This window comes from Neomonachus schauinslandi, chromosome 6 (genome assembly GCF_002201575.2).
Source record: "Neomonachus schauinslandi chromosome 6, ASM220157v2, whole genome shotgun sequence".
In the NCBI taxonomy this organism is placed as follows: Eukaryota; Metazoa; Chordata; class Mammalia; order Carnivora; family Phocidae; genus Neomonachus; species Neomonachus schauinslandi.
The window spans coordinates 48,720,141-48,743,634 of record NC_058408.1 but is presented as its reverse complement, the minus strand read 5'-3'; the positions used below and the strand labels follow the sequence as shown (position 1 = coordinate 48,743,634).

The 23,494-nt window shown below is 45.8% G+C and overlaps 1 protein-coding gene across 1 annotated transcript in view; it reads right to left on the bottom strand.

Moving 5' to 3' along the window:
* Positions 1-22,542, bottom strand: part of LOC110573986 (quinone oxidoreductase-like protein 2) — a 37,899-nt gene extending 15,357 nt beyond the window's left edge. Inside the window, exons 1-9 of the mRNA XM_021682605.2 lie at positions 22,493-22,542; positions 22,305-22,413; positions 19,904-20,000; positions 18,288-18,346; positions 17,683-17,748; positions 16,860-16,969; positions 15,313-15,394; positions 11,291-11,472; positions 8,688-8,916 (exon numbers count right to left, since the gene is read on the bottom strand). Of these exons, the coding sequence (XP_021538280.1) occupies positions 8,688-8,916; positions 11,291-11,472; positions 15,313-15,394; positions 16,860-16,969; positions 17,683-17,748; positions 18,288-18,346; positions 19,904-20,000; positions 22,305-22,413; positions 22,493-22,542 (984 nt within the window). The remainder of the gene's footprint in view (positions 1-8,687; positions 8,917-11,290; positions 11,473-15,312; positions 15,395-16,859; positions 16,970-17,682; positions 17,749-18,287; positions 18,347-19,903; positions 20,001-22,304; positions 22,414-22,492) is intronic.
* Between the last annotated feature and the right edge of the window lie 952 nt (positions 22,543-23,494).

Here is a 23,494-nt window from a genome sequence, read left to right as displayed (position 1 = left end):
TTTGGTCCGGGAAAACTGGCTCACTACAAGGGGAAAAATAAAAATTGGTTACCTGATTTATACCCAATACAGAGGTGACTTAAGATGGATTAAATGCTTAAGTGTGAAATAAAAGTATAAAGTTAGTACCAGAGGGGCACCTGGGTGGCTCAGTCAGTTAAGCAGCCGACTTTGGACTTCAGCTCAAGTCATGATCAGGGTCCTGGAATCAAGCCCTGCCTCAGGGTCCATGCTCAGTTGACAGAGTCTGCTTGAGATTCTCTCTCTCCCTCTCCTTCTGCCCCTGCCCCCGCTCACACACACACTCTCTCTCTCTCAAATAAATAAATCTTAAAAAAAAAAGTTAGTAGAGAAAAATAGAGAAGATCATTGTGGCCCAGATATGACAAAAGACTTTTTAAACATGTCCCAAATAGCACTAACCCATAAGGCAATTTGCTTGATTATATTAAATCAAGACAAAGGTGATAGAGAAATGACAAATTTGGAAGGACAGACCTTTGCAAAGTCTCAAACTAACATCTAGAACCTTGCTACTCACAGGGTGGTCCAAGGACCATAGGCTTCTGCATCATCTGGGAGCTTATTAGAAATGCACAATCTTGAGCCCCCTCCCACCTTTACTGAATCATAATCTGCATCTTAACAAGATCCCCAGGTGGTTCATATGCACATTAAAATTTGTGAACTACAGGTCACACAAGGAACTTCTGCAAATTGGTAAGAAAGAGGCAGGAAGCCCTGTAGAAAACAGCATGAAGGGCTGAAATTGCTAAACCCGAATGTTTACTGAATCTATAAAGAGATGCTTACATTGATTAGAAATCAGGGAAATGCAAATTAAAATAATAAGATGCCGCTTCATGCCTATCGGTTTGGCAAAAATCAGAAAGTAGGACAATGCTACATAGCAACAGGGTGGCGAATAAAGAATTCGCACGCACTGCTGGGAGGGGCATAAACTGGTCAAGTCATCCTGGAGAGCAGTTTGCTGACAAATTAAGTATGCATATATCCTGTGACCCAACAACCCTACTCCCAGGAAAATACTCCCAAAGCAACTTTGCGTAAGTCCCGACTGTGAGACTGTGGATGACAGTGCTGATTATGGTGGCAGGGAATCAGGTCAACCCCAGAGTGCATCACTAGGAAGCAGATGTGTAAAATATGGCAGGTGCACACCACGGTGTCGTCTGCAGCAGTGGGAAGCAATGAACTGGAAATAGCACCAGCAACATAGGTGGATCTTAAAAAGACGACACTGAGTGAAAAATGAAGAAACAGAACAAGGTCTACAGCACAACCCTATGCTGTTATTTATTTGTGTGACTTGAAAATAAATGAGCGCACAAAAATATGTATGTTTTCAAAGGAAATATAAATCCAAGGACATGTACCAAACACACTACAGAGTGTGTCTGAGGAGAGGAAAACAAGTGGAGGACAGTAGTGGGCAGTGAGGATAAAGGGAGTAACTAATAAAGACATCCAGAAATACACAGACATAAAAACAAAAGATGGTCCAACCGTGCAAATGTGCTTTGAAATGAGGAATATGAATAACCAACCCTTCCCACTTGAAATCCTTCCTCAAAAGCATAGAAAAATAAATAAATAAAAATAAGCAGAGAAACCAACCAATCAATCAAACAAACCAATTCTCTGCAGCACAAAATCTCTGGTTTCAAAAACATCTGTCTTAATAAAGTATATTTCAATATTAAAAAAAAAAAACATCCGTCCTGTGGGTCTTTGTGCCTTACGGAGACCTTTCCAATCCATGCAAATTTAGACATACTCAAAGGAGGTGGAAGAGGTCTAAGACACGTGTTTTGAAACATGCACCCCTGCCCTGCCGATCACAATCACTTGGAGGCACAGCTCAGGTGACTCACAGCTGCATCTCTCCCTCTCAGTTAGAAGCCGTGTGTTCCCAGAGATCTGTCACAGCCCAACAACAGAAAATACTCGGGAAAGCCAGCACAATTCGAGATAGTGATACTTCTTTTACCTGGCATCCTGGAGAAATAAGGAATCTCCTAACAAGTAAATCTTAACATAAAAAGAACACTGTCCCTTTAAATGCTAGAGCTTCTTTTTAATCATTTTGCATATAAATATTTATAAAAATGGAGCACACATTTACCTCACTTCTCTGAAAGATAATCTTGGTGGGAAGCATACACTTTTTGTTCCATGATTTGGGAACCTCATGACTTTGAAGATCTGTGATTTTCCCTTCTGTTTTTCAGATGTTCTGTTACTTCTACGTCCAGTTGCCACTTCTGCTGTGATTGTAGATGCTTCTAAAATTAACCCAACTCTGTCCCCTTTCTACCCTGTGGTTTCTATCGGGGCTAGGAAAACAGACAACCAGTGGCCTTAAGAACTGGATGCTTAATAAGTGTGATAAGGCTCTGAGTGAGAAACTAAGAAGGAAAGTGAAGGGCATTAGACCAGAGTCTTCTGATAGCTAATTCAGATGCCTGGGGACATTTTCCTCCTTCTGCATTCTACCAGCTGTGGAAAGGGAAGGTGCTCCATACTGCTCCCCAGACAGATCCACAGGCTGTCCCCAGAACCCTCCCTCGCAGTGGGTGAAGCCATAATTCAATTTGTCTCTGGAGATACGCAACCCGGAACGTGGGGGCAGGGTGAAGATATTGCTTTTGTTTTAGGTTCCGCTGCTGGAATTTTTAATTAGCTTATCAAGCAGGAATAATCAGAGTAAGCTATAGCTCCCTAAATATATCATGATGATTCATGCCTCCTTAGAAACCATCCCTTCCCCCTATAATAACCCTGTCCTGAGAGCTTCCCGACAAAACAAAGAAATTACTTAAGTCTTAGTTTTTATTGACTGGCATACAGAATACCCCATGAAAGCTGATGAATAAAATGAACTCATGAATGAATGAATATACCTGGGACTGAGTGGGATTGTTTTTAAAGGGTAAAAAATGTTTAGTTAGTGATACACAGTCCCAGTGGAATTATATTTATTATGTCATTGCTCTAATACAAGTTGATCTGAATCTTCTTTTAAAAGTCAGTCAACGCATTTTACCCAAAAAGAGATACAGATGACAAACAAGCATATGAAAAGATACTCAAGATCATTATTCAATAGAGAAATGCAAATTAAACCCACAATTAGATACCACCAGATACCTACTAGAATGGCTAACATGAAGGAAAATGACCTGACAGTATGAAGTTCTGGCAGGTGCCCAACAACTAGACTCTCATAAATTGTCGGTGGGAATGCGAAATAATACCACCACTCTGAAAAGCAGTTGGTAGTTTATTAAAAGTTAACTGTAGGGCGCCTGGGTGGCTCAGTTGGTTAAGCGACTGCCTTTGGCTCAGGTCATGATCCTGGAGTCCCGGGATCGAGTCCCACATCAGGCTCCTTGCTCAGCAGGGAGTCTGCTTCTCCCTCTGACCCTCCCCCCTCTCATGTGCTCTCTCTCTCTCTCTCTCTCTCTCTCAAATAAATAAATAAAATCTTTAAAAAAAAAAGTTAACTGTATAGTAGCAAATCAGTAAAACAAAATCCCGAAGTGTACAGATAATGCATACTGGAACATCAGTGTCTCACCTAGAATACACCAAAAAATAGAAAACCCAACATGCTATGTATGGGCTTTGGTAGGAATGCAATAATAGTTGCCGTGTCTTCAAAACCTGGGCGGTAGAGACAGGAAGGCAAAGAGAAAGAGCAATGGACACAGTCAAGCGTGCCTCTTCCTGAGGAGCATCGATAACTGGCATTTGTAGGATTCTGCATAGATTTCTTTTAAACTGACATTGTTATCTAATGATGTTAACTAGGCACCATTGGAGACCGGGGGGAATAAACCTGCTCTGTAAATAAAACCAACTAAATGTCTGCGCAAATTTATAAAAGTTAAACATACGCTTAGCACACGACGCAGAAATCCCAGTCCTAAATTAAAAAAAAAAAAAGTCTATACAAAACGTGTATGTGAATGTTTATAGAAGGCTTATTCATAATCACCAAAAACTAAAAATAATCAAACAACTATTAATTGATAAATGAAAAAATAAGTTGTGGAACATCCGCACAATGAAACACTCTTCAGCAGTGTAAAAAAAAAAGGACAAATTACTGACATATGCAAAACTGTGGGTGGAGCACCTAGGTGGTCCAGTCATTGGGCGTCTGCCTTCAGCTCAGGTCATGATCCTGGGGTCCCGGGATCGAGTCCCATGTGGGGCTCCCTGCTCAGGGGGAGTCTGTTTGTCCCTCCCTCTGCCTCTCCATCCCTCATGCTTGCTCTCTAATAAATAAAATCTTGAGAAAAAAAAATCCATGGGTGAGGCTCAGAAGTATTACACAAGGTCTGAAAGAAGCCAGACTGAAAAGACTACCTCCTGGGTATGACTCCATTTATATGACATTCTGGAAAAGGCAAAACTATGAGGAGAGAAAACAGACCAGTGGTTGCCAGGGGCGGTGGGGTAGGAGAAGGGGATTGATGACAAAGGGGCACAAGGGCACTTTTCAGAGTGATGAACTGTTCTATATCTTGATTGCAGTGGGGTGGTTACATGACTGTGTTTGTCAAAGCTCAGAGTGAGTTTTACTAAATGTAGATGACAGGTCAATAAACCTAACTTAAAAAAAAAAAAGTCAAGCCATGTACTATGAAACACAAATATAAATAAATCTTCAAAACTAAGTGTCAGCCTGGGTTCCTTAGAAAATAGAGCCTAGTCAAAATGTACGCCGTAGGGGCACTTGGGTGGCTCAGTAGGTTAAGCATCTGACTCTTGATTTCAGCTCAAGTCATGATCTCAGGGTTGTAGAATTGAGCCCTGGGTCAGGCTCTGCACTCAGCGGGGAGTCTCCTTCTCTCCCTCTCTCTTTCTTTCTCAAATAAATAAATCTTTAGAAAAAAATCTGTGCCCTAACGCTTCACTGTAATCCCAGGGAGGCAAGGGTGAGGGAAAAGGTGAAGTGAATCAAGGAAGGAGGTGTGTGTTACTGATCCTGAACCAGTCACAGCTCCAGGGGGACCTCTCCAGAGAGGCCACATAGAGCCCACTGCTTGTTGACATACTCCATCAGGAGGAACAAAGGCAGCAATTTGTCTCGTCTTTCATTTGTCAAATCTTGCCCCATGCGGTAAACTGCCCCCCAACTTCCCGGTTGCGTTACCCAGACCCCCGCATCCAATTTCCGGGGAAGCCAGCACTTCAACAGGTCCTTCGGATCAGCACCGTGCACCAGGGCCGCAGCAGCTCCCACCCTGAAGAGCACGGTGGAGGCCCTGCCTAGGATCAGCTCTCCCGCCGGGGAAAGCTTGTGACCGCAAGGGTTAGGAGATGGGCCGCAGGGACAGGGTCTCGGTGTATGACAGCAGGGATCAGTGGTGTGAGCCATCACTAGAGAAGGGTGACAAGGGGCCAGGGCCTGAACTGGGTCTGGAATAGTGGACTCAAACTAATGTAGTCTCCAAACATAGAGAGTAATTTAATCTTTAAGACTATTCCATAGATATACTCAGGAAACTCCAAGTAAACAATTTCTATCTATCTAATCTATTCATGTGGTGACCTCCCTGACCTTTATATGACAAACAAGTTCAGATCTCTGAGGTGTAAGTCCTACGTCTGGCTGAGATGTTTGTGAGTATCTCCCTACAGAAAGCAGACTTGGCACCTCTGAATAAGGCCATCCCCTGGACAGATCACGGGGCTCGTGCGTGGCCCACCTGTCAGGGCGTGGATGCTACACTTCAGAAAATAATAAATTCTAGTTAAAACTCAAAATTGAAAGACTATCTCTCTAATCCTGCCCATGAATATAGTGAGTGTCTGCTATGTGCTTTTACATGTGTTATCTTATTTAATCTTCACAAAGACCTTAGTACGTAGAGTATATTACTGCCCCCGTTACAGATGAGGAAACTCAAGCATATAGACGTGAGCAACTTGCCCATAGCCAGTTAAGTGGTAGGGCCAGGATCTGAACTCAGGTGGTCTGACCTGATAGCCTCCTACTTTCAGTCAATCATTCGACAGATACATGAGTACCTGCCAGGAGCTGGAGACAAGGAGATGCACGGCCCCCTGCCCACATGGAGCTTACGGTCTATGGGAATGACAAGCATTGAACAATTACAAGTAGACAAAGAAGACACACAGAGTACTACGGGAGCTCATACCTCGTGCTTCGTACAGGCTAGGGTACAAAGTATGTAGTCATTAATATCAACTATCAAGGTCAAATCTATAAGCCCACATATTCAGGAGAAAAGCAAGCTAGGAAGCACGGTGTCTCTGGCTATCATATGTATATACTTGTATATATTCGTACAGTGGTCATTTTCCGAGCCCAGGCAGGTTCCGATAAATAATTTTTTCTAAGACATTAACAGATTTACGTGAAAAATATTACCCACGTTAAGTGGGTAATATATACATTCACTTAATCATCTTCATTTTTTATTTATTTATTTATTTGAGAGAGAGAGTGAGAGAGAGAGAGAACACAAGAGGGGGGAGCGGGAGAGAGAGAAGCAGACTCCCTGCCGAGCAGGGAGCCCGATGCGGGACTCGATCCAGGGACTCCAGGATCATGACCTGAGCCGAAGGCAGTCGCTTAACCAACTGAGCCACCCAGGCGCCCTTAATCATCTTCATTTTAAAAAAACAAAATATATAAATTCTGGTAGTGCCTATACAGTGACTAATGGATGAATTACAGCCCTATGACGCGGGGTGTGATTTAGTGTTCTGTTCAAGATTCCTGGTTGTTTTAACTGCAAGATAGCTCTTTCACACAGATAATTCTCCGATGGATGGACAAACTTCATACTCTAAAATAAGGTTTCTGGGGCGCCTGGGTGGCTCAGTCGTTGAGCGTCTGCCTTCGGCTCGGGTCATGATCCCGGGGTCCTGGGATTGAGCCCCGCATCGGGCTTCCTGCTCCGCGGGAAGCCTGCTTCTCCCTCTGCTTGTGCTTTCTCTCTCTCTCTGACAAATAAATAAATAAAATCTTAAAAAAATAAATAAATAATTTTAAAAATAAATAAAACAACAATCCCAGTCTGGCTTTCTCTCCTGCCTGAGCAGCACCTGGAACATAGGTCAGTGGGAAGAAGAGGCAGTTCAAACCAGCCAGCGTTTGCGGGCCTGTCCTAATTGCCTTCATCCTCTGTCAACAGGTATACATGAGCCTCGGGTGAAGCAAACCTCGGCTCGCAAGACACATGATAAAAGCCACAAGATGGAACGGGACTCAGAAATTCTTCAAACTGGTGGTCTTCAAGTTTTTAAGCCGCAAAACCTTCTCACAAAAGAAAAAGGTGAACGCAAGGGTAAAGATGCGCAGCTACTCAGAGCCCCGCAGCAGAGGGGGCCCCAGAACCCAGGCCGCTCAGGTCTCTCTCCACCTGCCCACATCCTGGCTGTGGCCCCTGAAGCATCACCCCCTGCAGAGGTGTGGAGACCGCAGGTCAGAAAGGAGAGGAGACTTCCACAGGGTTGCCACCGAAGAAGGCAAAGCCAGAAGTAGAATCCGACCAGTTTTCTGACGGCCAGTCCGCTTCTCTTTTTCCCACCCAACGTGACCCTCTGGACTAACATACGAAAAGGAAGAGGAAGAAAGTAAACCACTTTCTTGGGAAAAACATCCAAATGGAAGGCTGGCGGGCAACGAAGTCTGGCACTGACATCTCAGGCCTCACTAATCTGCATATGAACAAAACGGCTCGGCCATCAACGGCTGGCTGGAGTCACCAAAACAGTCTTTTGAACATTAAAGCAAATTAAAGCAAAAAAAAAAAAAGAAGAAGAAGAAAGAAAAAAAAAAGGACTTCACAGTGAATGCCTAACAGATTCACATTTACAACTATACTGCATATGCATGCCCACAATTACACTTTGGAGGAAGTTTAAGCCACATTAATGGGACTGAGGGGGAATGAAAAAAGGGAATGAAGACCCAACAAAGTTCAGTACGGTGACTAATGGATGAATTACAGCCCTAGGACACGGGGAGTGATCTAGTGTTTTGTTCACAGAACCTCAGCTTAGATCAAGTGGCTGTCTTCTAAAATCAAAGGTCAAGTTAAATGCTTCCTTCTCAGACCGGTATGTTATGGAGTTCAGGGTTCATAGAAACACGGGTAAATGATTTTCTAAAGTACCATCACTTCCCTCTGCTTAAGAAACCAGTGACGTAGGGAGAGCCCTCGAAATCCAGCTCCTCTGTGGCCTGCGCAAATTCAGCCTCCCCGGTGGCTCCCTGGGCCTGAGGCGACTGCCATACAAGCCCGAAGGCCCAGAGAAATCCTGTCACCCTGCAGCCTGTGAGACCCCATTATTCTGCACTGCGTTTGTACCTTTTCTTTTTTTTTTTTTTAATGTTTTTTATTTATTTATTTATTCATGAATGTCAGAGAGAGGGAGGCAGAGGGAAAAGCAGGCTTCCCGCCCAGCAGGGAGCCCGATGCGGGACTCGATCCCAGAACCCTGGGATCATGACCTGAGCCAAAGGCAGACGCTTAACCATCTGAGCCACCCAGGTGTCCCTGTTTGTACCTTTTCATTCCATAAAAGAAGGATTTATGGAACCCAGAGAGAAACCGCCCAGTCGTTTGACACCGATTAGGTCCTGGCGTTTAGCCACATCACCTCCCTCCAGAGCATCTCACCTCCTCCAGCTTAAAAACCGCTCCAACGTGTGGCTGGATGAGCCCTTGCTGGCAGTACTGAAGAGCCGAGGACAGGGTTCTGGAGAAGACGGGAAAGTTCTGCTCTTTGTACCGGCCCCAGTACAGCCCCATGGCAGAGACATTCTTCAAGAGCAAAAGGTTGGCTGGCACAGAAGCAATGGATCCTCCAGCAAAACCCACCACCACGATCCTGCCCTCCCATGCCAGGCTGGGAAGAAAGGACAAGGAAAAGAAATTATTATTATTTTTTAAAGATTTTATTTATTTGTTCATAAGAGACAGAGAGAGAGGCAGAGGGAGAAGCAGGCTCCCCGCTGAGCAGGGAGCCCGATGCAGGACTCGATCCCAGGACCCTGGGATCGTGACCTGAGCTGAAGGCAGACGCTTAACCATCTGAGCCACCCAGGCGCCCGGAAAAGAAATTATTTTAAAAAGCAACATATATATATTCACACTCCTTGGAATGGCTACTATAAACAATAACAACCACAACAGAAAATAACAAGTGTTAGCAAGGATACAGGGAAACCCTCATGTACTATTGGTGGGACTGTAAAATGGCGCAACTGGAAAACAGTATGGAGGTTCCTCAGAAAATTAAAAATAGAACTACCGTATAATCCAGCAATGCCACTCTGGGTCTATATCCAAAATCACTGAAAACAGGGTCTTGGAGAGATAGTTGCACTCCTGCGCCCACAGCAGCACTATCTACCGTAGCCAAGAGGGAGAAGCAACCCAGATGTCCATCAGCCAATAGACAGATAAACAAAATGTGTTATATACATACAACAGGATATTGTTCAGCTTTAAACAGGAAGGAAATGCTGTCACATGCTATGACATGGATGAACCTTGAGGACATTAGGCTAAATGAAATAAGCGAGTCACAAAAAGACAAATACTGTATGATTTACTTATATGAGATATCTAAAGTACTCAAATTCATAGAAACAGAAAGTAAAATGGCGGTGACCAGGGGCTGGGGGGAGGGAGAAACAGGAATTGCTATTTAATGGGTCAAGAATTTTAGATTTGCAAGATGAAAAGGTGATGGACATCTGTTTCACAACAATGTAAATATACTTTACACTACGGAACTATATACTTAAAAATGGTTAATGTAAAAAAATGGTTAATATAGCAAATTTGACGTTATGTTTTTTTAATCATAATAAAAAGGGTAGAATGAAAAAAGCAATCTACATTAATTTACAGAGATAAAAAATAGAAGTTATCAGGGAGGTGGGGGGGAAAGGAGCAGTTACTATTCAACAGGTATAGAGTCTTTGCTGGGGACAGGGACACAACATTGTGAGTGTACTTAATGCCACTGAATTTTACATTAACAAATGTTTATAATGTTATGTGTATTTTACCACAACTTTAAAAAAAAAAAAGCAACATGCATTAAACCCCCAGCTGGGAATTCCTCTTGACCTGACAAACTGGCAGGGGTGAACCATCCTATAGCACTTTGGATTCTTCAGTAGGAAAACATAAAAATAAGCCACAAGCAGGGCACCTGGGTGAGCAACTGCCTTCAACTCCTGGGATCGAGTCCCCCATCGGGCTCCCTGCTCAGCAGGGAGTTTGCTTCTCCCTCTCCCTCTGCTGCTCCCCCTGATCGTGCTCTCTCCTTCTATCAAATAAATAAATAAAAATCTTCTTTAAAAATTTGTAAACATCTTTGATACAGAATATGTGTATCTTTGTTTGGTTTTTGCTTTTTGCTTTTTTTTCTTTAGAGGGAAATGAGAAGTGCTTCTGATAACACTGTTAGCCGTTACCCAGAAGGCAAGAGGGATGTGAGAACCAGGAGCTGTCTGTCCTGGCTCTCTGTGGAGTCAACACCTTCCTGTCTTTGCTTCTCTGAGCAAAGCAGCACCCAGCATGGTGCATTGATGCTCAGGGGCCAGAGAACCAACTGGGTCCCTTCTGTGGGTACGCTGTTCTGTCTGCTTCTGTTTCTTCAACTTTAAACTGACATAAACCACAAAATTGTGCTTGCCAGGATGACAGGAGATATGAAACCAGTATTAACGGAACACTCCAGAGTCCCTGGTTAAAAACAGAATGAGAATTGGTGTGGATACAACAGTCCCACTAAAACTCACTGGCTGCTTCTGAAACCAGTGAGATCAAAAGAGTCTGTACTTTGGTGCATGGTGAGCTAGGGACCTGCCACCACCCCCGCCCCCGGGTCATGCTAACATCTGAATGATGATCCCAAGAATTACCCACACAACGTATATAAAGTAGTTAATGGGGCCCAGCATAGCTGAATTTAACACATACATAAATTCTAACGCATTCAATACTGCCAACTGGAGAGTCTGCAGTCATTTTTTGGATATTTTCCAGTTGGATATCTTGTTTTTCTATATTTAAGCATTTCCTGATTTTCCCTCTGCTTCTATTCCTTTTCACCCTCCCACTCAGCTGTTCTCGTTGATACCAAAGCCTACAGGAAAAGTGAGCAGCAAAAATGGAAGAGAAGTAAGGCCAGAAGGCAGGCAGGTCTGGAAAGGTGTCAGCAGACGCCCAGGTCCAACCCCCTCTGGAAAGACCACCACACGCACCTGCGGAGCGCCTCCAGGAAGACATCTCCTCCCACAGTGTCGATGGCCACGTTCACCCCCCCACTGCCCACCAGCTTCCTCACTGCCTCCTTCAGGCCGCCCTGACCATAGTTCACAGTGGACTGTGCGCCCTTCTGCATCGCCAGCTTGCACTTCTCGTCACTTCCGGCTGCAGCTATCACCTGCACAGAGAACACAAAGCTTCTGATGATCCAGAATGTGTACCAAGAGGGGCTCACCCTACCCACTCAGCTTCCCACCAAAGGGTACTAACCGAGGAAACCAACGTGACCTTGCTGCCCCAGCATCAGCCTCAATCCCACACATCAAGGCCAACCCTCAGCACCATCACACTGGTCCCTCCACACCCACTGGCCATGAGATTCACATTTCCAGGAATCCTGGAACCCCAATGAGTCTAGCTAGGAGATGATTCAGGAGACACTCAGAAAGTCTTCTCCAAATGTGGATGAAACCGTCATTTCCTGAGCACCTACTATGAGTCAAGTAATAAAGATACCCGAGCCTAGAGTCAAGATAGCAAGATACAGCAGTGTGAAGGTGGGGAAGAACAGAGGGTTGCAGAAGTGCAAATGAGAGGTAGTCAATCTAGATCGAGATCTCGAAAGGCTTCTCAGAGGGTAAAACATGATTCGGTAAAAACATCTTCAAGTCGGAAAGACCTGAGTTCAAATCCTGGCTCTGCTACTAACTAGCAGCGTTACCTAAGACAAATGTAATACTTACATAATGCTCACTATGTGCCAGGTACTCTTCTAAATGCTTTACATATATTCATAACTCACTTAGTCTTAATAACCCAATGATACACACACTATGAGCGTCCCCATATTAGAGATGAAGAAACTGAAGCAGAAGAAGTTAAGTAACTTGCTCAAGGTCACACAGCTAATAGGAGGCAGAACTGGGATCAAGCCCAGGTTGTCCATCTCCAGAGTTCATGCTTTTAACCTCTATGCTGCCCACCAGCTTCCCTAAGCTTCAGTTACCTCATCCGTAAAACAAGATTTATTTTAAAAATCAAATCGAATACTGTACATAAGGCACTTGAAAAATAAAGTGCTAGATAAATGGAATCTATTGTTACACTCATACACAATCATGTATTCTATTTAAACCTCATAAGAACATTATGGGGGCAGTATAATTACGCCAATTCTATAGATGGCGTCACAGACTTAGAGGTTAAGTAATTAACCCAGGCTCAGCACCCACCAGCCCAAGCAGTTGGGCCCCAAGGTGACATTCAGAACTTGCATTCAAACACACAAGATCATCAGTGCCCTTAGAAGATTTCAAACTCACCCAGAACTATTTGAACCTGAAAGCTGCCCTCAAGTACCTTCACACAACACCAGAGGGCAGACACCGGCCTAGGATCAGGGAGTTGACACCAATCTAGATTCTCAAAAGGGTGCCAGTGAGACCTGCCATGAACCCCTGTCTCCCCTGGTGCCTTACTTTATCTGTGAAATAGGGATAATAAACACATGACCCATCTCCAGGGGTTTGTTAGGATCGGGGGTAAGATAATTGGTGTGGAGGCACTTTGAAAGCAATACGAAATGCTGTGAATGGAGGTTGTTCTCAAAATAACCTGTTCCAAGTAGGTGGCATGATGACATTTTTTAAGTTATTTTTATTATTTTCTTGTTGTTCGCTTTTGCTGAAAACCATTATGGCTACAAAAGAATATACAGCTTGGGTTAACTTTAATATCGGAGTTGAAGTGAATTTTTCTCTCTACTTAACCTACTATCACTAATCAAAACAAATGGTGCAATTTTATCTTCCTAGAAATGGTAAACAGTCAGTGGTTCTAGACAAGGAGACTAATTTTGGTCTCCCCACTGAGAGTTGCTAAAAGCCCTTGCTTTGACATGAAATGTGTTAATATTCCATGGAGAGCCTCCTGGTAGCTAAGATTGCTTTCAGAACTCACATGCCCTTCCCAAAGAGAACTTAATGTGAGAAAGGAGAGACGCCACCTGAAGAAATTCCAGAGCAATCCAATTATCTCCAAACCTGGGTATCTCGGTGCCTTCTGGATATCCCAACTGCACGCGCCACAGAAACCTCACACTTAATGCTTCCAAAACTGAGCTCACCATTCCCTCCTGTGTTCTCAACTGCAATAAACGGCAAATCCACACGTTAACCTAGTTTGCTCCTTCCCACTCAATGTCTAATAATAACAGGTTCCCTTTTTAAGAGATTCTTACCAACATGCCATGCCCTCTGGCAGGCATACTGCACGTGTAATTTCAATATTCCCACAACGACTCCATATGAGGAAAGCTTTATTTTACCAATGCGGAAACTGAAGCAATTAAGATGGAGGCAGCATTAGATTCTGAACCTAGGTCAGACTAATTTCAAAGTCCTTGTTCTTTCAACTGTATGAGGATCAAACTCTCTATTTTCTTCTACTTTAGTACCTCCCGATTCATTGCTTCCAGTGCCTTGGTTCAAGTATCACCACCAGCCTGGATTGCTCTCAGAGGCTCTCTACTTCCTCCGGACTACCCCTGACCTTGCCCCATCTCGCATCCCCACTGCTACCAGAATGAACTTGGCAAAATGCAAATATGATCATGGCACTTCCCTGTTAAAAGTCCTTAGTGGCTCCTGAGAGCTTCCAATAAGGGTTCAAATTCTTCAGCGCCTCATGATCATGTCTCTGTCTTTCTCCCTAGAGTCTTCTCCCACCATTCCCCTCCCCACGCCCCATCCCCAGATCCTTTGCTCCACAGATGCTACTTGCAATTCCCTGAATGCATCCTGGGAGATCTCATGTCTCTGTCTTCTGACATGCCCTCCCACCACTAAAATGGCCTTCACCTCTCTTCTTCCTCTATTCAACTGCTACCAGTCCTTCAGAAGTCGCCTTAAATGCCTACTGTCTCCAAGAAATCCTCTCCTTATCTGACACCCACAGTCTCAGAGCAATGCCCCTGCAGAGAATTGGGTCTTTCTTTCCTTTGTTTATTCTTTCATTCAAGAAATAGTTACTTAGGGGCATCTGAGTGGCTCAGTTGGTTAAGCGTCTGCCTTCGGCTCAGGTCATGGTCCCAGAGTTCTGGGATCGAGTCCTGCATGGGGCTCCTCACTTGGCGGGGAGCCTGCTTCTCCCTCTCCTGCCTGCCACTCCCCCTGCTTGTGCTCTCTCTCTGTCAAATAAGTAAATAAAATCTTTAAAAAACAATAGTTACTGAGTGCCTACTATGGTCTAGGTACATGCCAACTGCTGGGACTACAGTAATGAGCCAAACAGACACTGTCCCTGCCTTCATGGGGATTCCAGTCAAGTAGGAGGGCAACAGTAATCCAGTCATGACCCAAGTAAAGGATTAACCACACACTGGGATGCACCATGAAAGAGAAGTACAGGATGTGAGGAGACCATCTATAAACAGCTGGGGGTGGAGGGGGCAGAGGAGAGATTAACATCTCCTGAGGGACAAAGTTTAAATTTGAAGTGCAGGGGGGCACTTGGGTGGCTCAGTCGGTTAAGCAGTTAAGCGTCTGCCTTCAGCTCAGGTCATGATCCCAGGGTCCTGGGATGGAGCCCTGCATCGGGCTCCCTGCTCAGCGGGAAGCCTGCTTCTCCCTCTCCCACTCTCCCTGCTTGTGCTGTCTTTCTCTCTCTGTCAAATGAATAATTTAAAAAAAAAAAATCTTTAAAGAAAATAAATAAATAAATAAATTTGAAGTGCAGAGGGAGACAGTTCAGAAGAGCATTACAGGTCGAGGGAACAGAATCTGCGGAGGCCACGAAGCAAGTCAGCTCTCGCCAGGTTCCGGTAACTGGAAGGACGAGTGATCTACTCCCATGTCCCCTCACCGGTCTGCAGGCAAACAGATGGCAAGATCCTATCCTGGGTTACTTTATATCCCCAGGGCCTTGCCCACGATATTTATGAACGAGTGAATGAATATGCTCTATGTTTGAAAACCGGAGGTATGATTTTTTGTAAACAGAGACTCTAACACGCAAATACCTGAGCCTGAAGAACGTTCGTTGCCACATCTACCACCGCCAGGCCTGTGGCTCCAGCTGCTGCCGTCACTAAAACAGTTTCTCTGCCAGAGAAAGACGAACGTTACCTCAGAAACCCTCAAAAATCATCCAATCATATGATTTCATGAACATTTTAAAGCAAGAAGAGGACTTAAAGGCCATCTCATTCAGCCCTTCATGGACACCCATTCTCCAGGCTTTGGGGCTGGCTTATGTATGTGACTGCTTGAATGGTGCCAATTTGGTCCACTTGAAGACTTCCCAGGAAAAATATCCCTTAATCTCTCTAGGGAGCCTCTTCCTCATGACAAGGGCAACTCTTCCTTTGGGCTACCACTCCAATTTCTGCTTCAGAAATTCTGTCCTAAGATCACACTCATACTAAACGTTGCTGAAGTTTAGAAGGTTGTGATCAAGGAATGGCCACTATTCAGTTAAAGTCACCTCTCTGGAGTAATTCCGATCTCTCTGAAAAGGGCAAAGGGCAAATATTGCAGGGAAAGTGGGAAACGTCTGCACCTCTGAATTTTAAATACCCTAGTTAGGCACACCCAGCCATGCCTCACAGAAACAAATATCACAGGACTCCATTAAAACCAGACTGAACCAAGTTTACAGAAACCAACTCTCTAAAATGTAAGGCTTGAGGCGCCTGGGTGGCTCAGTGGGTTAAGCGTCTCCCTTTGGCTCAGGTCATGATCCTGGGGTCCCAGGATCAAGTCGCACATCGGGCTCTCTGTTCAGCGGGGAGTCTGCTTCTCCCTCTGACCCTCCCCCCCCTTGCTTTCTCTCTTTCACTCTCTCTCTCTCTCAAATGAATAGATAAAATCTTTTTTTAAAAATGTAAGGTTTTCGGGGTACCTGGGTGGCTCAGTTGATTAAGCATCTGCCTTAAGGGTCCTGGGATCAAGCCCCATGTCAGGCTCCCTGCTGAGCAGGGAGCCTGCTTCTCCCTCTCCCTCTGCTTGTCTCTCCCCCTGTTTGTGCTCTCTCTCTCTCTCTGTCAAATAAATAAATAAAATCTTTTAAAAAATAATAAAAGAGGGGTGCCTGGGTGGCTCAGTTGGTTAAGCGTCTGCCTTCGGCTCAGGTCATGATCCCAGGGTCCTGGTATCGAGCCCCGCATCGGGCTCCCTGCTCCGCGGGAAGCCTGCTTCTCCCTCTCCCACTCCCCCTGCTTTTGTTTCCTCTATCACCGTGTCTCTCTCTGCCAAATAAATAAATAAAATCTTTAAAAAAAAAAAAAAAGAAAGAAAGAAAATGTAAGGTTTTCTAGGAGGTGATCTCCAAAGTGGCCAGGTTTGAAAGAGCTATTTCCCCAAATTCATATTGGCCAAGTTCACAGTCTATCATTCCATCTCAGACACTGGACCCCTGTCTCAGGTCACTACCTTCCTTTGGCCTTTCCTGACACCAACTGAACAAGAGCTAAAGGTTAGGGAGGGGAGGGGAAGGGGCAGGGTCTTGCTGGGCACTTCTGATCTCAGAAGGAGATACTAGCCCTGGGTTGTCTACAGAGCCTCTTACCCAGGCCGAGTGCATGCCCGATGCTCCAAGGCCAAAATAGCAGTGCCATAAGATACAGGCAGGGTAGCAGCTTCTCGGAGGGGGACCCCTTCTGGAATCTGCCACAGTGTCTGTAAAAAGAGATAACTTAGGGATTAAGCACATGTACCTGTTCATAAAGGCTGCTCAGTAAACATTATGATCCGATTGAGTGACTGATGTGTAAAGGAACCAAGGAACCGAAACCCACCAGAAGTCAAAACGAAGCAAGCTGTGACAGAGTTCAAAACCTGGGTGTATGGGTCTTCACAAATCCCAAGGCTGGCATCTAGCTCGGGATGGAACCAAGTTTCAGAGAATGGAACTGTACTGTAATCGATGAATCGGATGGTTGTATGTCCTTACCTCAATAAAGCTGTGGGGGTAAAATGCGTACCCTTCACCACTAGGGGCTGCCATTCACTGCCTATACACGCCTACCCAAGACTAGCTCTTTCACAAAAGTGATGTGGGGGAGAAACCTATTATATCCAGCTCAATGCCCCAAACCAGGTTTTCTACCAAAACTACCTATGGTCCAATTGGACAGCCAGCCAGTTGCCCCAGGACTCGCAAAACAAAATGCCCTTCTTCATCTCACCACTCCACACAAACAAAGCTCTGTGCAGGGTTGTCACTCCAACATAGAAAAGTCTTTAGCATTTGAAAGAAAGAAGTGCTTGGCTGAGATACAAATACAAAGAAGGGGGAGAGAAGGGTAACAAGGAAGGAGAGCTAGGTGGAGATTAAAGAAAAGAAAGGAGAAAAAAAATCTCCAAGCAGACACACTGAGAGCTAGGGATACCTTTTGGTCAACGATGCATTCTTCAGCCATACCATTAAAACCACTCACGCCAATAACTTGATCTCCCTGAAGAGAAAATACCATTAAGGGCTTCTTCAAATGCATGGCCTTGCCGTTTACCTCTTACCAAATTAATCAAAAAAAGAAAGAAAATCTTTCTTCCTGACCCATAAGACACAGGTTTGCCAAAATCATCTCTTCAGAGTTAATGTTTAGTAAATAATTCAACCATCTTCTCAATACCCCCACCAGGATGCCAAGACACTATGAGCACATTTTGGACAGGACAGAGTAAGGAAAAAGTTGAAATACATTAGAATCCCAGAATCTTTTTCACAAGAGGCTAAAACTTGAGAATGTTCTATCCTCTCAGTAACTGAAGACTGAGGTGCTCCTTCTTTAGTAATACAAGGTTTTCCGAAGCCAGGAACTTCCACCGGCTTCCTTCCTCCAATTCAGAATTAGTTTCTTCCCCCTTCATCTTGGTTTCCCTCTGGTGTCTGTTGGCAAAGGCCAAGAGAAGCAAGACGCTTTGGCTGCAAATGAGGTTAGCACATTTCTCATGGCTACACACACATCAATTCCCTAGATGTCAACTCATTTACCTCTTTCACTGTGCTGACATCTGTGCCTGTCTCCAGGACAGTCCCAGAAAACTCCATTCCTAAAACAAATTGTTTAAACACTAGGTTATCTATAAAGCCCAGCACCATGGAGACGAGAAAAGCCTGATCAACAGGCCATCCCATCCGCTGTTTAGAGCTGAGAGGGCTTAAGTGTCCCCCCACGGCCCCCCAGGGAAGAGCGTTGTACCCAAAGCACAGGAAAGTGAACTTAAGATTTCATGATCACAACCTGAAAGGTGATAGCGGTCCCTTTTTACAATTTACCTTCTTACCAATTTACAAATGAAAATTTCAAGAATGGGCAAAAACAGAGAATCACAGGTACACCAGTACTTTTGATCCTGCTCACGGGGGCCTTGGGCTCTTTACAGCACCCCAATTACAATGTTCATCATAGTGTATTTATCTGTTTCTGTATCTCCTCTTGTAGACTGTGAGGCCCTCAAGGACATGAACTGTATTTATTCATACAGTACTTGGCTCAATTTGGATGAACTGATGTCGTCTGCTCTTTCCTCTTCCACCTCCAAAATTTCTGAATTTAATGATCATACATTTCCCACTTGAGCTGCCAGAGGAATAAGTCAATTAACTATGACATTTTCCTCCCATCCAGCATGTCAGCAAATACAAACAGAGGGAAATGGTTCCAAATATCGAGACACAACAAAACACCCCAAGGCCAAAACACAGCAACTATTTTGCAATCACTGTATCCTTAATAGTGTATGTCTGTATAAAATATACATGTACTATATACACAATAAGCTGTACTTCTATCTCTTTAACTAAATTTCAAGAACAAAGAGCAGTCATTTGGGCGCCTGGGTGGCTCAGTTGGTTAAACGACTGCCTTCGGCTCAGGTCATGATCCTGGAGTCCCTGGATCGAGTCCCGCATCGGGCTCCCTGCTCGGCAAGGAGTCTGCTTCTCCCTCTGACCCTCCCCCCTCTCATGTGCTCTCTCTCTCTCTCATTCTCTCTGGCTCAAATAAATAAATAAAATCTTAAAAAAAAAAAAACAAAAAAAACAAAGAGCAGTCATTTGTCCACATATTCAGGAGCTAAATGTAATCAGATTGGGCATAATTAAAATCAGACAGTGGACTGCTAGAAATGTATAAACTCTTTTTCTTCTTTCTGATCCTCTGATATTAGGTTTCTTTGGGAATATGTGTTTGTGAGGACTGAGAGTTTTAGCTGCAAACATGTTTATGACCTTCAGTGAAAAAACAATACTGAGGCACTCACAAGGAATGAAAGGGAGTGACGAGGACCAATGAGGATTCCGATCAGAACTCTGCCGGACATGATACGTAAAAATTCATTTGTTCATTTGTGCATTGTTAACGTCTTTATTGAGCATCTACTATGAGCCAGGCACAATACTAAGATGGGGGATAAAACTAGGGGCCAGACAGTCATAGAACTTTCCCACAAGGGGCTCACTAGTGCTTCTAATCAGGGGTGAGGCTGACATATCAGAAGCATCACTGTGGGCAGGCAAGCAACACCAGCGTCGTGCCTGAGAAGCACGCAGTTCCGAAAACTCTGTAGCTTCTCTCCCGAGCAGTCACTTGGCCCCTTCATACTCACCAGGTGTGAAGGGAAGTTGGGGCTTTTCCTGATACTGACCACGGCAGACCAAAATATCAGCAAAATTAACTCCACAGAAATGGACATCAACTCTGACCTGCAAAGGAAACATAGCAGCAAGACACTCCTGGGTGGTTCAGTCGGTTCATCAACTGCTGTTAATCAGCTCAGGTCCTGATCCCGGGGTCCTTGGATGGAGCTCCGTGTCGGGCTCCCTGCTCCGCGGGAAGCCTGCTTCTCCCTCTCCCACTCCCCCTCTGCTCCTGCTCTCTCTCAGTCGCGCTTGCTCTCTCGCTTTCTCCCAAATAAATAAAATCTTTAGGGAAAAAAAAAAAAGAGGGGGGTGGAGGGGAAGAGCAGCAAAGCAGAGTGGTGCATGTCTATGGAGACAAAGTTCATTCAGTTGCACCAAAATAGTTCCTGAATATCTACTATACGCCAAGTACTGAACTAAGTGCCCGTGTGCAATCATGAGGCAAAATGGACAGGTTCTTGCCTTCATGGAGCTAAGAGTATGGTAGATATCTGATATCTGTCTACGGCCATCCCACCTGAATGCACCCCATCTAGTCTGATCTCGAAAGCTAAGCACGGGCGGGCCTGGTTAGTACTTGGATGGGAGAAGACAGACATCAGCCAAGTAATTGTGATGATTTATGTGTTAAATTACAACTCCTACACAGAATGTTAAGGAGAGAAATATATGGTGCTAACACAACCAAACCTGACGGCATGTGCAAAAGCCCTGTGATGGGAACAAAAGAAAAACCAGTGAGCTCAGAGCACAAAGAGGAGAAAGAGATGGGGCTACAGAGCAGGGACCACACCATCCAAGGGTGCGTAGTCTTTACTGAGGCTCTGAGCCTTCATAGTACGAACAGTGGGAAGCCATTAAAGGATTTTAAGCAGAAGGGTAACATGACCAGCCGTTCTGGGGATCAGCAATCATCTTGGAGGCCAGTTCTAGATCCCTAGCTTCTGTGCTTCATGCCCAGGCTAGAGCAGAGGCAGGCCTGCAGCATTGTAGCCAGCACTTTTTCCAGACCCTGTAGGCCAGTGGTCTCCAAGTCTGGTTCCCAGACCACCAGCTTCAGTGTCACCTGGGAGCTTACTTAGACTTTCAAATTCTCAGGACTCACCCCGACCTAAGGATTCAGACACTCTGGGGACAAAGCCCAGCAATCTGTTTTACCAAGCCCCAGTGATTCTGACACAGGCTGAGAGCAGGGCCGAGAAACAGGAGAAAATGAAGGCTGAGAGAATCTCTGACATTCATTTCTTTGTTTGCTTACATTTCCCATTTAGGACAGAGGAAGCCATGTTGGTGAGGAGACATTTCTATGGACAAAATGCATCCATTCAACAATGTTTTGAGTGTCTGCCATGTGCCAGGCACCATTCCAGAGTATGAGGATTTGATGGTGAGTAAACTCACAGAGACCCAACTCCCATGAGCTAATTCCTTACGAGGCAGTGTCTGGGCAAAGAACAGAACCAAGGAGCCCAGCCTTCAGGCTGCGCACACTGTGTGCATGACGCACCAGCTGTTGACATGTATGGCGCATGTAGGTCCTCAAGCCACTCCACCTCGCCTCAAGGATGATTCAAGAATAAACGTCTTTCAGCACATGAATCCCAGGAAGCAGACCGGCCGCCATCATATGCTCACTCAAACAATCCATTTCACAACAGGGTCCCTGCTAGGGAAGTGACACTTCAGGGCTGCGGCCGCCTTGCCCCCTCTCACCAGGGGTCCCTGACGCTGAGGCTCCCTGCTTTGCTTCACCTTTCAGAGGTTCTCATTCTCCATTCGAGATGACATCGTGGCACCAGAGAGGTCACCCAGCAGAGCCAAAGTGACCTCCACATTTCACTGGAAACGCCCACAATCCTAAACTAATCCCACCCCACATCAGGGCACTCACCAGAGGAGGGCACAAGGCAAGTACTCAGAATTATAGGACAGACGTTACCGGACTGGTCTAGGGGAGGAGGGAGGACAGAACATTAAATGCTGACACTGAAGAGGAAGCCAAGGATGGGGTCCATTTCTGTGTATTAAACCAATAACCTGCAAGGGGCTATGCAGAGCCCTGTGCAAATCAGAATTGTCTGTCTCTAAGGCAACAGCTCCGGGGCCTTCAGCAAGAGGCCTACATTTGAGTTTGGGGGAGCAATCTTCCTTCAGCACTTGTGGCCTTTTTGTGAACCCCGAAAGGGCCCTTCCGGCCCAGGACGGAGCTGGGCTCCAGGCTCCCGGTCGCCCCCTAGGTGAGCACTTGGGAACTCCATTTAGGACCGAAACCCGCGGGGGCGGGGGCGGGGGCGGGGGCGGGGGTGGCGGAGGGGAGAGTGAAAGGGAGCGTCGGGGGTCCCGGGGAGAGGCCAGCCACCACCCTACCTCGTGAGGCCGGACTGGGCGGGAGGCGACCTCCTCGATGGCCAAGGGCTGCTTCAGCTGGGCGCAGAGCGCGGCGCGGTAGTGGCGGCCGCAGCCCGGCCCCGCCCTCCTGCAACACAGAGCAAGCGGCGGGTTACGGGGGGGCCCCCGGCTGCCTTTCGGGGCCCAGGGGACAGTCGGGGCCCCACCTGCAGAGCCACGCCCGAGGGAGGCCCCGGCCCCGAGCCACCGCCGCCATGGCCCGGGGCAGGGCGGCGCGCGAGGGGGGCCCGAGGTGGCAGGAAGCGCGGGACACAGCGCCGGCCCCGCCGCGGCCCCGGGGACCGCGGAAGAGCGTCCGGCGGGGCGCCCACGGGCCGCGACCCGACCCGGGCGGGCGGCGGCGGCCGGGACCGCGCCCGGGTCACCCCACCCGCAGGGCGCCGTGCTTCCCCGGGGGTCTGAGCCCTTTGGGCCCCGGCCTCCCCGGTGGTGGAGCTCGCTGGACAGGAAAGAAAACAAATAAAAGGAATAGATCGGCGGAGATTAAGCTCTGTTGACATTTTACTAACAAATTTGGGAGACTTTTAAAACCAGACTTGATATGTAAATAGCGGTTCTTGGGTCCCTCTGCACTGCGAAATCCTAAATGCACAGGTAAAGAAAGGCCTTAATGTCTGCATCAACACCTTGCTGGAGTTCAATTCTTGTTACTAATTTTCTCATATTTGCGGGACTATTTACACTAAAACTGTACAGTTACTAGTGATCCACCGCTGAATGATCTTACACAGATCCAAAGAATACTTGCAATTAAAGGCAGGCCCAAAGCTGGTGGTTTTCATATTCCTGATGCCTCTATCCTGCCTGGCACATAGCAGACGGCAGTAATTGACTCGATGACTACTTAGTTCCTTGGTGAACAGGTATACTCTGGAAAAACATAACAATATCATCTGTGAAATATGAAACTGGGTAGATTTCTGTTGCACTAGTAACCAAATATTTATATATTAGCAAGATAAGAGAAGCACGTAATCCTAGGAAGAATATTTCATTTGACAGATGGCTTTTAAACACCCCTTGGTGTCTTCAAAAGACATCTGGTCAAAGAACATAGCCTCTCAGGTTCAAGCCCAGCTCTACCACCTATCTGTGTGGCTTTGGCATTACAACTGATGTCTGTGGGCCCCAGTCTCCTCCTCTATAAA